Genomic DNA, 14,635 nt, shown 5'->3' with positions numbered 1-14,635 from the left:
CGGAAAAGGGCGGCATATAAATCAAATTTTTAAAAAAAGCAAACTCTGGGACTGAAAGTGAAGGGAAACCAAAGTCTCTTCTATGTTTACAACCTGCATTTGGGTCTCCAAAGGTGGGCTGTGTACCCTCCATAGTTGGAGATGCAAATTCCCTTGTGATTCCCTCTCCCTCCCGTGGAATAATCTGGGTGGGGAAAGAGGACCCTGGGACTGAACGGGTAGTTTAATCTGGGCAGGGAAAGAGAACTTCCCTGCACCAGAGGGACCTGGTGGCTCAGCAGACTAAAAGCACTGTGATTAACACCAGCTGCCTGCAATTACTGCAAGTTCGAATCTCACCAGGCTCAAGGTTGACTCAGCCTTCCACCCTTTCTAAGGTAGGTTAAATGAGGACCCAGTTTGTGGGGGGCAATAAACTGACTTTGTATAAATATACAAAAGTATGAAGGCTATTGCTTAACGCCTTGTAAGCCACCCTGTGGCATATAAATCAAATTTTAAAAAAACAAAAACAAACAAACTCTGGGACTGAAAGTGAAGGGAAACCAGTCTCTTCTATAGTTACAACCTGCATTTGGGTCTCCAAAGGTGGGCTGTGTACCCTCCATAGTTGGGAGATGCAAATTCCCTTGTGATTCCCTCTCCCACCTGTGGAATAATCTGGGCGGGGAAAGAGGACCCTGGGACTGAATATGGAGGGAAACCAAAGTCTCTTCTATGTTTACAACCTGCATTTGGGTCTTCAAAGGTGGGCTGTGTATCCTCCATAGTTGGAGATGCAAATTCCCTTGGGATTCCCACTCCCACCTGTGGAATAACCTGGGCGGGGAAAGAAAACTCTGGGACTGAATATGGAGGGAAACCAAAGTCTCTTCTATGGTTACAACTTACATTTGTGTTTCCAAAGGTGGAATCTGTTAGATCCATAGTTGGAGATGCAAATTCCCTTGCGATTCCCTCTCCCTCCCGTGGAATAATCTGGGCGGGGAAAAAGGACCCTGGGACTGAGCGGGATGTTTCCGGCCAGGGCCGCCGCCCGGGAGCAGCTCTCCTCCCAGGGCCCAGCGCTGCTCCCGATCTCCTCCGCAAGGCCACCAGGCTTACCCGCAGCGAATAATCCGCTCCTCTCCTGCCAGGCCGACTCCGCTCCGGATTCCCTTGGCTTCCCGGGTAAGCGGGATCGCGCTTCCTCGCGGTCTGGATCTGCAAATCGGTCCCCCGCTCTCCGCTCCGACTTCTTCGGGGCAACTTCGGCCTCTGGGAAGGCGAGGGCGCGCTTCTTTCTGCCTTTAAAAGGGAGCGAGTCCCCCCCTTGCACGTGCTTCACCCCTCGGGTCTCAAGTTTTGCAAAGCCCGCCCGGGCGGATTGGGCTCCGCCTTTTGTAGATCTTTGCAAGGATTGGAGAAGATCCCAACCAACTTTTAAGAGGGAGAAGCCTAAAGGGATTCCAAATCCGCGTAGGGAGCAACTCCAACCCCCACTTTGGTATTCTTAATAGATTGGAGTGGAGTTGAATAGAATAGAAGGGAAGGGAACAGAACAGAAAATATGGAATGGAGTAGAATGAGAAAGGAACAGGAAGAAGAACAAGAACAGAATATATATTTTTTTAGCAGGGGGGGGCAGTAGATTAAAGATATTAAGAATTGTTGTGCATGGCAATTTTGTAGGAAAGTGGGTGGAAATAGGCTAGTTTACTGATTGTTTAGTTTAAGAAAAGGGATGTTTAAGTGATATATTTAGGGGAGTGGAGGAAATGGATAGAGTTGAATAAATGTTAAATTAAGATTTATGGGGAAGGCTGCTTTGAAATGTTATATATATATATAAGTATGGGGGAGGAGAAAAAAAGGCAGAGCGTTGCTAGATTGGGAGTTATAATAATATTATTATGCTAAATTAGAAGTTATTATATAATGTTATTTTGAAATGTATGGTAAAAGGGGGAAGTAATAATATTAATAATATTAGCATGTAAGGGTCAGTATTTAGAGGAGGGAGTAAGGGGATGGTAAAATATTATATAATCTGTTAGGAATTAGGTTTTTGTTGTGAAGAAGTCACAGGGGGGGATGGGAGGTGAGGGGGGGTTAGGGAGGAGGGGGGGAGAAAAATGGGGGAAAAATTTGTATTTGAAAACTTTTTCAATAAAAAAAAAAGAACAGAATTTTTATAGATAGATAGATAGATATAGATATAGATGATATATAGATATTTTCTTACTTCTTCGTAGGATTTATGTGTGTTTTTCCTCTAGTCAGGTTTTTCCTACGTAACCAAGGTTTTTTCTAGTTCTACTGAGCTGGGGCTGCAGAAAAACCTTGGTTACGTAGGAAAAACCTGGCTAGAGGAAAAACACACATAAATCCTACGAAGAAGTAAGAAAATAGATACTATACCTTTACAGGGAGGATACATAAGATGTGGGTGTGGCTTACTGATGAAAGCAAAGGAGCTGGAAATAGATCTATATAAGTCTCTCACCTGGCAACTGGAAATTGCTGGCTGCCAGAAAAGAAAAAAGTCCAAAATCGAGTGGAGGGAATATTCCAAAGCACCTGAAGGCAGGACAAGAAACAATGGATGGAAACTGAACAAGGAGAGATTCAACCTGGAAATAAGGAGAAAATTTTTTGACAGTGAGAGCAATCAACCAACGGAACAGAAGTTGTCTTCGGAAGTTGTGGGAGCTTCATCCCTGGAAGCTTTCAAGGAGAGACTGGACTGCCATCTGTCAGGAATGGTGTAGGGTCTCCTGCTTGGGGAGGGGGTTGGACTAGATCATCTTCCAACTCCAGTTAATCTTTTGGCCAAGTGTGAGTGGACGGACAAGGAATTTATCTCTGGTGCATAAGCCTGTGACAGGCATGGCTTTCACCGGATGGGAAATAGCATACAAACCCATTATTTGATGAGTTACGAACAACAGTCAGCAGGATCCTTTCTGAATAACACGGCCATGGTATTGTTTTGGATGGTGCTCATTCTACGAATGGCATTTCACCTAATCCAGGATTTGAATTTGCCTTTTCTGACCCAATTCAGTTTCCTAAATTCTCCGTGTTCCCTTTTCACTTCGTGTGTGCAAGTTCCTAAGGTTCACTTTTTTCACATTCCATGTTCCACCTTTACATATTTTGAGGAGTAATCGACACTAATTTGAAGCAACTGGCCTCTTATCTAGAAATTGCGAAATAAAAAGAGAGGGAAGTTTATTTACAATTTCAGCAGCCCAAGAAAGTATAGATAGTCCTCAATTTATGACCATGATGGAGACTGGAAGTTTAAGCGTAAGCGTTAAAGTCGTAACAGTCACAAATTGAGGTACCCACCTGAGCAACCTGATTTTATGTTCTTTTTTGCAGCAGTTGTAAAGCACATGCCGCAGTCATTTAAAAAATTAATTATGAACATTTTTTGCCAGAAACTTTGAAAAGTCCAGTTCCCAGCAAAAAAAACCCCACATAAATCATATGAATATGGAACCACCTGCAAAGATGAGCAACTTGTCACATTATTACTGCAGCAAGATTAGCGTATGCGCAGGAATGGAAAAATCAATACTTACTATTATTTGAAAATAATATATAAAATTAATGAGTGTGCGGAATCAGATAGATTAACTAGATTGATTAATGGTAAAAAAGATTCAGAATTTTATAACAGTTGGAAATTATGGTACGATTGGGTGCAGAAAAGGTGGGATAGAATAGATATATGATGATGTATATATATGATGGCAAATATGTATGTATAAAGGAATGACTTTATACTTATGGACAATAATCGCATTATACCATGGTGGCAGGATTGTATATTTTATTTGTGTATTGGTGTATAGAATATATTAATAAAAATTATATAAAAAAAATAAATTCAAAGAGTTGCTAAGCAAGTACTACCCACAGTCTTTAGAAAAGCTCAAATATTTTATTGTGAAATTAAAGAACAAGCACCATAGTAAATTTGTACAAAGTTGCATAAAACGGGGATTTATAGAGAGGAAAAAATGTTTTCCTGTATTTATTAAGGGAGGGGGGTCAGCAGAGGTAGTTATTGAGTGTTTTGAGAGTTTCATCACTATCATAATATTTTTGTAACATTAAACCTGATTCTACTATATTTATTCTGCACTGCAGGACAAACCTTTCATCTATGGGGCATCGCATCAAATGCTTCGACACAGATATTAAATACTTCTTGCCTTTTTTTTTTTTTTTTTACAAGGCTAAACATTTCCATCGGCCTCATTCTGTTTTCATGGGACTTGAACCCTGACCTACCATATAATCCTCATCCTACTTAAGATGACTGCTAGTTGCAGTTCGGCAGTTCAAATCTTACTGGGCTCAAGGTTGACTCAGCCTTTGTCCTTCCGAGGCAGGTAAAATGAGGACCCAGATTGTTGGGGGCAAGAGGCTGACTTTGTAAACCGCTTAGAGAGGACTGTAAAAGCACTGTGAAGCAGTATATAAGTCTAAGTGCTATTGCTATCAGCCTCTCATAGGACAGTCCCAGATTACATCAAGAAAAATATTCAAGATTGGCCTAACAATGTGGAGAGGTGCTAATAATTTGTTGGTGAAGATTTATGAAATAAAAAACACCAACTCTTTCCATTTTCCACTCTTTTATACAGTTTCTCTCCTAAGTGGAACTTTAAGACACGTCCTCTTAAATAGTGGCTTTGCTTCATTTCTTGATATATTCTCTCTCCTGCATGGATCAGCTGTTCAGTCTGCAGGTTTAGCATTCCTGACGATCAACCAAACTCCGATATGTATGTATTTTCTTGTGGGGGGGGAAGGGGGGGGAAATACTGGTACCAAAAGTTCATTTACGCTCATAGGACCTCCTATGGGAAACAAAGGCAGTGCCCTGTTTTAACCCATTTGCACACTTCAGGCATTTTTACGGTTCTTCCATGTGGATTTATTCAGGTTCGACGAGATGGCATTTCGAACTGAATTTCACTCCAGTCATCATCACTTCAGTATTTCACATATGGGTCTCTTTTTTGTAGTATCCGTTGTATCTCTGAACGGTCACTAAATGAACCGCTATAAATTGAGGACTACCTGTACTTCTATGATAAGCCACATCTGAGTGAAAGCTGAGGTTCTTTTCACAGTCCTAGCACTGATACAATTTCTTCCCAGTGTGCATCCTTTTATGTTTCTTAAGGTGACAGTTTCGCCTGAAGTTCTTCCCACACTCCAGGCATTTGAAGGGTTTTTCTCCCGTATGGATCCTTCGATGGTAAATATAGGTAGTTCTCTGACGGAAGCCCTTCCCGCACTCTGTACATTTATATGGGCTCTCCCCCGTGTGGATTCTCACATGTATCACAAGGCTTGATCTTCGACTGAACTTCCTTCCGCATTTCAAACACGCGTATGGTTTCTCCCCGGTGTGGGTTCTTTTATGACTTGTAAGGTGCCCGCTCTGACTGAATCTCCTTCCACACACCAGGCATATGTACGGTTTCTGTCCTGTGTGCTTTCTTTTGTGAGCTGTAAGGCGACTTCTCCTACTGAATCGCTTTCCGCACTCCAGGCATTTATACGGTCGCTCCCCTGTATGAATCCTCTTATGATACATGAGATCCGAGGATCCACTGAAACTCTTTCCACATACCAGGCATTGGTACGGTTTCTCCCCGGTGTGAGTCCTTTTATGTTGCATAAGGCTAAAGTTACGCCCGAAGCTCTTCCCGCATTCCAGGCACTTATAGGGTTTTTCACCTGTGTGGATCATTTTATGGCGAATATAGTGACTGCTCTGATTGAAGCTCTTGTCGCACTCTGTACATTTATATGGTTTCTCCCCCGTGTGGCTCCTTACATGCTTGACAAGGCTGGAACTTCCACTGTACTTCCTTCCACACTGCAGGCACGAATATGGTTTTTCCCCCGTGTGGGTTCGTTGATGTCTGGTAAGGTGACCAGTCTGACTGAATTGTCTTCCACATACCAGACACGTATACGGTTTCTCCCCTGTGTGGGTCCGTTCATGGACAGTAAGCTTACATTTGTGAGTGAAAGTCTTTCCACACTCTGGACATTTATATCGTTTTTCCATTGGGGGATTTTCTGGGGGTAAAATAAGCAACTGTTTCTGGCCTGCACCCTTTTCGCACTCATAAGGATTCTCCTCTTTATGGGGCCTAAAATGACTGTTCAAAGTGAATTTCCCCCCACAATTTATAAGTGCATATGTTGTCTCTGGGATGTATGGTGGGTGATGTAAAAGAGAGGAGCTAAGGTTGATATTTTGCCGATACTCTTGAAGTTCACAATGTTTCTCTTCAATTTGGTTCGTATGATATTTACCAAAAGCAGATTTTGCTTTGTCTGTTTTGCCATATCCGAAATGTTTTCCAACTTCTTCCCGTTGCTGAAGTTGCTGGGTTGGGAGGACTTCCTTGTGACTAGAAGATTTCTTCCTTCCGTTTCTTAGACAGCTTTTCGCACTCTTTGGAGCTGCTCCCCGATTTCCAACCATCCCGTTTTCAGACTGGATCCCTTGAAAGAGTGCTAGGCTTGGCTCCTTGTTATTCTCATGCGCCTGCCCATAAGCTTATTTGAAAAAAGAAAAAAAAAAGTTCGTTATTTTCATCGCAGAAAAATGGTTCACCTGTTATTTTTGCACATTACCTGGATTGTGTTCTTTGTATGTTTTTCTTACATACAGGTATTCCCCCAAGTAAATATACAAAAGTATGAAGGCTATTGCTTAACGCATTGTAAGCCGCCCTGAGTCTCCGGAGAAGGGCGGCATATAAATCAAATTTAAAAAAAATTAAAAAAAAAGTTGCAATTATTCATTTAGCCACCACTGAAACTTAACAGTGGTGTTTGATGAATATTTAACTCCCAAAGTTACAGCTTTTGCAGGTGTTATGACCCACACCTGTCTCTACCCTTTGCCAGTCACTTTAGCACATTAATTATTTTGGTCAATTATTAATTATATTTAATTTTTTTTTAACACAGAAAGATGTTAGATCCATTATCAATTTCCAAGATTTTGCTGGGTTCCTCTTTGTCTGCCTAAAGCTTTAATTTAACCTCAGTCATTATATCCCTTTGGACAATTCTACACTTATTTTCCTGGGGTATTTCTGGTTTTTTTTCCTTGGAAAAAAACTATTCTTTCATTATCTGAAGGCTGAATAATCAGGACCATGGGGTGTGAAGAACAAAATGTAAGAAGGAATCGCGGGCCTTTCAACTGATGCTTAACAGCAAACACAAGTTTTGGAAATACCCTACATTGTACAGAGTCCTTGAGTTACGGCTATAATGGAGCCTTCAAAAATGTCTTACTGGCAACTTGAAAGCATATTTCGGAAACTTCACACTTACATTATACACTGATATACTTGGCCTAAATTCATGAGGGCATTTGAAAGTAGAGTAATGGACATCTTTATAATCACTAGACCAGTGGTGGCGAACCTATGCCACACCTGCCAGAGGTGGCACTCAGAGTCCTCTCTCTGGGCACGTGTGCCATCGCCCCAGCTCAGCTCCATCACGTTTCTCCCGCAGGGGGGGAGAGGGAAGGAAAGAGAGAGAGAAAGAGAAAGGGAGGGGAAGAGAGAGAGGGGAAGGGAAAGAGAGGGGGAAGGAAACAGAGAGAGGGAAAGAAAGAGAGAGGGGGAAGAGAGTGAGAAAGAGGGAGGGAAAGAGAGGGAAGAAAAGAGAGGGAAGAGAGAAAAAGGGGGAAGAGAGAGAGAAAGGGAGGGAAAGAGGGAGGGAGGAAAAGAGAGAGGGAAGAGAGAGGGGGAAGAGAGAGAGAAAGATAGGAAGGGAAAGAGAGGGAAAGAGAGAGAGAAAGAGGGAAAGAGAGAGGGAAGGAAAGAGAGAAATGATATTGTTGCTAAAAGTAATATTTCAAAAGCAGGAAAAAAGGGGGGCATAAAAGTGCATTTATTGCATTTTTCTTAGAACAATTAGCTGAACTCTGCGTTGTTTCTCATTATTTTAGGTAGGAAAACCTCATTATTCAGGTTAAATTGCCGTGTTGGCACTTTGCGATGAATAAGTGGTTTTGGGGTTGCAGTTTGGGCACTCAGGCTCTAAAAGGTTCGCCATCACTGCACTAGACTATCTCTACTAATGTGAATATCACCTCCAAACATAAAGAAATCTCTGAGAATCTCCTGGTAGAAACACAAACTGAAATCAAGTTTTCCTGGTAAAGATAAGAACTGGGAAGAGGTGGCTTAGAAGAAGTTCTTCTAAAGGTTAGACTCGGAATAAAATTGTTTACCAGCCATAGTTCAACCCAGCTCATGTGCCAACAATCAGTATTGGTGTCAAGATTGAACCACCTTTATTGCTATTTAACTTGCCAATGAACTGGGAGGAGGGAAGGGTGGAATGGAGTGCTGAGAATTTGCGCAAGGATCGTGGGAGCCTGGAAACCATCAAGATTCACCACTCCATTTACTTTTAGTCTTCAAACAAGAAGCCCCAGAATGTCTTTCTGAGCACTTATGGCAACCAAAGACTTTCCACAAATACCCGAATCCAGAGCAAAACAGGTCCTTACCCAGAGCAGCCACATTCCTAGAATTCTCCAGCATGACTTCCTCGTGCAAGGCTCTCTGGCTGGGATCCAGCAGCGCCCACTCCTCCTCCGTGAAATACACAGCCACCTCCTCAAATGTTACTGAGCCCTGAAAATCAAAGGAAATGTTCCTCAAAAGAAATCCCAGAACGTTCTCTCCCACATTTCCAATATCCTAAAAGTGAGTTCGATAAGACAGAACACGCTTCTTTTCTGACATAATGTACTACAAGAGTTTTATAGCTGTCTCTCCGACAATCCACTTGCCTGGTTAGAATTTCTTCCAACTACAGTCATCTTAATAGGGATGCAGTGGTTCAGTGGCTAAGATGCTGAGCTTGTCGATCGAAAGGTCGGCAGTTCAGCAGTTCCAATCCCTAGTGCCGCGTAACGAGGTGAGCTCCCGTTACTTGTCCCAGCTTCTGCCAACCTAGCAGTTCGAAAGCATGTAAAAAATGCAAGTAGAAAAATAGGAACCCCTTTGGTGGGAAGGTAACAGCGTTCCGTGCACCTTTGGCGTTTAGTCATGCCAGCCACATGACTAAAGAGATGTCTTTGGACGGCGCTGGCTCTTCGGCTTTGAAACACTGCCCCCTAGAGTCGGGAACGACTACCACATATGTGCGAGGGAAACCTTTACCCTTTAAAGTCATCTTGAAGACTTTGAAGAAGTGGGACACACTTTGTTACATCTCCAGAAAGATGAAAACTTTCTGGTTTTTTATTCTTCTTTGCAGAAGCTACCATTTAACTGCATATTGCACATATATAACTTTTAACGGGATCTCCGTGGACATATGCCATAATTTAACTGCTCTGATTTTTTTCATTTGTTCTGACTTGTCTTACTAATGCTTCAATAAAATGTAATGTTAAAACTAATTCCTGGTTTTTATTTATTTATATCTTGCCTTTATTATTTTTATAAATAACTCAAGGTGGCGAACATATTCAACACACCTTCCTCCTCGTATTTATCCCCACAACAACAGCCCTGTGAGGTAAATTGGGCTTAGAGAGAGAGTCACTGGTCCAAAGTCATCCAGCTGCTATTCGTGGCTAAAGCAGGACAAGAACTCATAGTCTCCTACTTTCTAGCTGATGCCTTAACCACTAGACCAAACTGTCTTTATTTCTTGCTAGCTGATTCCTGGGGTTTTCCACATACTTCGGATAGAAAAGGATTTATCTTAAATAAATTAATGTAAAGGTAAAAAAGGTAAAGGTTCCCCTCGCACATATGTGCTAGTCGTTCCCGACTCTAGGGGGCGGTGCTCATCTCCGTTTCAAACAAAGAGCCAGCACTGTCCAAAGACGTCTCCGTGGTCATGTGGCCAGCGTGACTAAACGCCAAAGGCGCATGGAACGCTGTTACCTTCCCACCAAAGGTGGTCCCTATTTTTCTACTTGCATTTTTTACGTGCTTTCGAACTGCTAGGTTGGCAGAAGCTGGGACAAGTAATGGGAGCTCCCCCCTTTAAGTGGCACTAGGGATTTGAACCACTGAACTGCCGACCTTTTGATCGACAAGCTCAGCGTCTTAGCCACTGAGCCACCCCGTCCCTTTTAATTAATTAACCTTTTAATTAATGTAATCAATTACTAAATTAATATAACCAATTACAAGTATAAAAAACTTAAAAGCTCAACTGATTCCAAGAAAAAGGGAGAGAGGGGGCAGGTCCACTCAGACTTGCAAGATTCTGTTAATGTAACCCTACAAAGAAAGCGATATTACCTTCTATACCTTTGGTTTAAAATTTGGTCTACCTTGGAAGGCTACCTCTTCTGTAGCTTGTGCTTAAACCATCATCTTGAAAGCAGAATCAAGCTAAATTTCAACACCTGACCTCCTTAATAAGCTCTGTGTAGAGTCTCACAATACAAATGAACCCCCTATAGAAATTCCTGCTCTAATAAGGCTCCTTACCTGAAATGTTGTGGCTCCACCAGACAGAGGAGGAGATGTTTCAGCGATTTCCATCCACAACTTTGAGTTCGCTGTAATCAAGATAAAAGGAGACGGATGAAGAATATTTGGAAGCTGAGTGAGTCAGTGATGGGGAAGCAGCGTAAATCAAAGCCGGAATGATGGGTAGAAGAAACGCAAGAATGAAATGACTTCAGGTTTCACGGCCTGCAGAAACAATTTTTCACTTACCAGGCAACAAGACCCGAGTGGGATCCTCCAACACTTGCTCCATAGAGAAACCGGAGAGATCTTCTCCGCCTTCAGGAGATACCGTGGCCATCCTCATCGGCTGCCCCTGCAACTTGAAACATAGCCAGGATCAAGGAAGAACAAGAATGAAAATGATCATCGGAATAAGGGGATTCTTTTGTGTCTCCAAAGCTGGACTGTGTTATATCCATAGCTGGTGATTTATTTATTTATTATTATTTATTATTCGAATTTCTATACCGCCCTTCTCCTTTCGGACTCAGGGCGGTGAACAGCCAAAATAAAAACATTTATACATAAATACGATTAAAAATAGATTTAAAATAATTAAATTTGGCCCATAGTTTAAAATTTATCAATTTAAAATCCATATCAAAATTTAAAACCAACCATAAAATCATAAAATCAAGAGAGATTCCCTTGGGATTCCCTTTTCCTCCTTTGGAATAATCTAGGTGGGGAAAGAGAACTGTGGGACTGAAAATAGAATAAGAATAAGAATAAGGATAGGAATAAGAATAAGGATAGGAATAAGAATAAGGATAGGAATAGGAATAGGAATAGGAATAGGAATAGGAATAGGAATAGAATAGGAAAAAAAGGAATAGGAATAGGAATAGACTAGAATAGACGAGTAGAGTAGAGTAGAATAGAATAGAAAGGAATAGGAATAGACTAGTCTAGACTACACTAGTCTAGACTACACTACACTAGACTAGACTAGACTAGACTAGTAGAGTAGAGTAGGATAGAATAGAATAGAATAGAAAGGAATAGGAATAGGAATAGGATAGTAGGATCCCTGGTAGCGCAGCAGACTAAAGCACTGTTATTAAGACCAGCTGCCTGCAATTACTGCAAGTTCAAATCTCACCAGACTCAAGGTTGACTCAGCCTTCCATCCTTTCTAAGGTAGGTAAATTGAGGACCCAGTTTGTGGGGGCATTAAGCTGACTTTGTATAAATATACAAAAGTATGAAGGCTATTGCTTAACGCATTGTAAGCCGCCCTGAGTCTCCGGAGAAAGGGCGGCATATAAATCAAATTAAAAAAAAAAAATAGAATAGAATTCTTTATTGGCCAAATGTGACTGGACACACAAGGAATTTGTCTTAGGTGCATATACTCTCAGTATTCAAAAGGAGAATAAAATACATTCATCACGAATAAAAAGATAGAACACTTAGTGATAGTCAAGGTTACTAATAAACTATCAAATGGTACTAAGGAAACAAAAACAATATAAATTGAAAGATACAGGCGACATGGTGATAGAGATAGATACTAGTAAGGAAGAGAAGAATAATAGTAATACAGTCTTGGTAAATTATTTGACAGCGTTGCGGGAATTAGTTGTTAAGCAGAGTGATGGCATGGGGAGGGGGGGAAACCATATTAAAATATATATATAGAAAAAAACTATATAAAATGGAGGGTAACCAAAATCTCTTCTATGGTTACAACTTGCATTTGGGTCTCCAAAGCTGGACTGTTATTATAACCAGAGTTGGAGATGGGAATTCCCCTTGGGGGTTTCCCTTCTTGCTGTGGAATAAACGGGGAAACGGGACTCTGGGACTGAAAGTGGAGGGAAGCCAAAGCCTCTTCTATTGCTACCTGCCACCTGCGTTATGAGGTGGACGGCTAGTTAAAAGGAAAGGACGCCACGAGGAGATCCCCACGGGAGGAGATCCGCTCGCCTGCAGTCTCCTGAGTCTCTCCACCCGGCCCTCCCGCAGCAGCCAGCCTGCCGGAATCCTCTACACACACACACACACACACACACACACACCACACACACACACACACACACACACACACACACACACCGGGAACTCGGGCTCCTCCTTTTCTCGGGGCTTCGGCCAGCTGGGGCGAAGCCGCTGCAGACCGCCCGGGGTTCCGCCGACGCCCGGCAGCCCAAAGCGGCGGAAGAGCTCGGCCTCTGAGCCCGGCGGATCCTCGGGGTGGCTCTCCCGCACGTCTGGCTCCGGCCCGGGCTTCCTTCTCCTCCTCCTCCTCCTCCTCCTTCCCCTCGGGCTCAGCGGCGCTTGCTCTCCTCCTCCTCCGCCAGGCAATGGGGCTGCCCCCGCCGCGTCTACCTCCTCTCTCCTCTCCTCTCCTGCCCGGCCAGCCTCCGGACGCCCAGCCGCTCCCTTCCCGGGAAAAGCGGGATCGCCCTTCGATCCGGTCGCTGTAACCGATTCCCGGGGATCCGCTGCTCACCGGGAACGTCTCCGCCCCCCTCCCGGGACCCGAGGCGAAGAGAGCGAGAGCGCTTCTTCCTAGAGAGACGAAGCTCCGACAGCCTTCTCGACCCTCCCCCTCCTTCGAAAGGTCCCCGGCGACCACCCCTCCCCGCCCCTTTGTTACAGGGGGGGAAACTGCTGAGGGAAGCTCTCCTGTGCTCCCTCCGACCCAGAGGAAAAGGGTCCAGGGAATGGCGTGGGGGCTACTGTGGTATCAGAAGATATGATAACTTGTTATTGATATTATTTTTTTTCCCCCCACTGGCCCACATTAAAAATGAAATTCTGCTGCCTGCTATGGAGAGAAAGTGTACATATACCCAAACACATACATAACACGTGTGTGTGTGTGTGTGCGCGCGTGCGTGCGCGTGCGTGCGTGTGTATATATATATATATATATATATATATATATGTTTTCTCAGGTTTTCGCGGGTGTTTGTATGTAGGTCTTTGGTTATTCGGGTCTTCTCCCACGTAAAATTGGAAGTGTCTTGGCGACGTTTCTACGAAGTCTCATTCGTCATCTTCAGGCTGGTGTTCTCGGCTTTGCCCCTGGAAGCACAAAGCCGAGAACACCAGCCTGAAGATGACGAATGAGACTTCGTCGAAACGTCGCCAAGACACTTCCAATTTTACGTGGGAGAAGACCCGAATAACCAAAGACCTACACATATATATATATACACACACACACACACACACACACACACACACATACATACATACATATATATATATATACACATACATACATATACACACACACACACACACATATATATATATATGAACACATACATAACACATGCCATATATGCATACATATATTTATAAACACATACATAACACATGCTATATATGCATACATATAAATTGTTTCAGCTCCTACCCTCAAAACGACGCTATAGAGCACTGCCCACCGGAACAACTCGACACAAGGACAGTTTTGTTCCCCAAACGCCATCACCCTGCTAAACAAATGATTTTATGATGTTTTAAATTTGGGGGGTTTTAAATTAAGCCAAATTTATTTAATATTTTTAAAATTATTTTAAATTGATGTTTATCTTGTTTTTAAATAGGCTGTACACCGCCCTGAGTCCTTCGGGAGAAGGGCGGTATAGGAATAAAATAATAATAATAATAATAATAATAATAATAATAATAATAATAATAATAATAATAATAATAATAATAATAATAATAATAATTATTATTATTATTATTATTATTATTATTATTGTTATTATTATTATTATTATTATTATTTATTCAATTTATATCCCGCCCTTCTCCAAGTGGACTCAGGGCGGTGCGCAGCCAGAACTAAAACACATATCAATACAAAATTTAAAATTATTAAAAGAGTTAAATAACTGTGGCCCAAAAATTTAAAACATTGAAAACTAAAACCCCTTTGACAATTTAAAAAGCTAAAAAACTAAAAAAAAAAAAAGTGGGGGGGTGGTTTCACGCCAGCCCTGCTTGATGGAAAAGAAAAGTTCCCTCAACACTGTCAAACTATTTACTAAGATTGAATTACTATTAATCTTCTCATCGTTCCTATCACCCATCTCTTCCCACTTTTTTTTTTTTTTAATTTGATTTATATGCCACCCTTC

The 14,635-nt window shown here is 42.2% G+C and overlaps 2 protein-coding genes across 6 annotated transcripts in view; both read right to left on the bottom strand.

Annotated features, from left to right (window-relative positions):
• The window catches only part of LOC117668275 (uncharacterized), a 38,746-nt gene extending 37,244 nt beyond the window's left edge, over positions 1 to 1,502 (bottom strand). The window contains exon 1 of the mRNA XM_087884513.1: positions 1,105 to 1,502. The gene's annotated coding sequence lies outside the window, so the exon portion shown is untranslated. The remainder of the gene's footprint in view (positions 1 to 1,104) is intronic.
• Positions 1,503 to 3,911: 2,409 nt separating this feature from the next.
• On the bottom strand, positions 3,912 to 13,129 carry LOC117668273 (uncharacterized). Of its 5 annotated transcripts, none has more exons than XM_087884508.1 (5): positions 12,864 to 13,129; positions 10,740 to 10,845; positions 10,509 to 10,579; positions 8,561 to 8,687; positions 3,912 to 6,579 (listed from the first exon to the last, which is right to left on the bottom strand). In XM_087884508.1, the coding sequence occupies exons 2-5, from the start codon at positions 10,834 to 10,836 to the stop codon at positions 5,135 to 5,137; spliced, it is 1,740 nt and encodes a 579-aa protein (XP_087740634.1). In that variant the 5' UTR covers positions 10,837 to 10,845; positions 12,864 to 13,129; the 3' UTR covers positions 3,912 to 5,134. The 5 variants fall into 5 exon arrangements, with proteins under 5 accessions (XP_087740634.1, XP_087740633.1, XP_087740632.1 ...); XM_087884507.1 differs by having other exon boundaries at positions 10,740 to 10,851; positions 12,591 to 13,121; XM_087884506.1 differs by having other exon boundaries at positions 10,740 to 10,851; positions 12,864 to 13,120.
• Positions 13,130 to 14,635: the final 1,506 nt, after the last annotated feature.

Source organism: Pantherophis guttatus, chromosome 2 (assembly GCF_059756535.1).
Source record: "Pantherophis guttatus breed Tessera chromosome 2, ASM5975653v1, whole genome shotgun sequence".
Classification (NCBI taxonomy): domain Eukaryota; kingdom Metazoa; phylum Chordata; class Lepidosauria; order Squamata; family Colubridae; genus Pantherophis; species Pantherophis guttatus.
This window is presented reverse-complemented; position numbering and strand designations above follow the sequence as displayed.

Coding starts and splice junctions, on each gene's coding strand:
- LOC117668273 (XM_087884508.1), bottom strand. CDS start 10,836: ATGAGGATGGCCACGGTATCTCCTGAAGGCGGAGAAGATCTCTCCGGT. Junction 10,580..10,739: donor CACTCGGGTCTTGTTGCCTG/GTAAGTGAAAAA, acceptor TCTTGATTACAG/CGAACTCAAAGTTGTGGATG. Junction 8,688..10,508: donor GTGGAGCCACAACATTTCAG/GTAAGGAGCCTT, acceptor TTTGATTTTCAG/GGCTCAGTAACATTTGAGGA.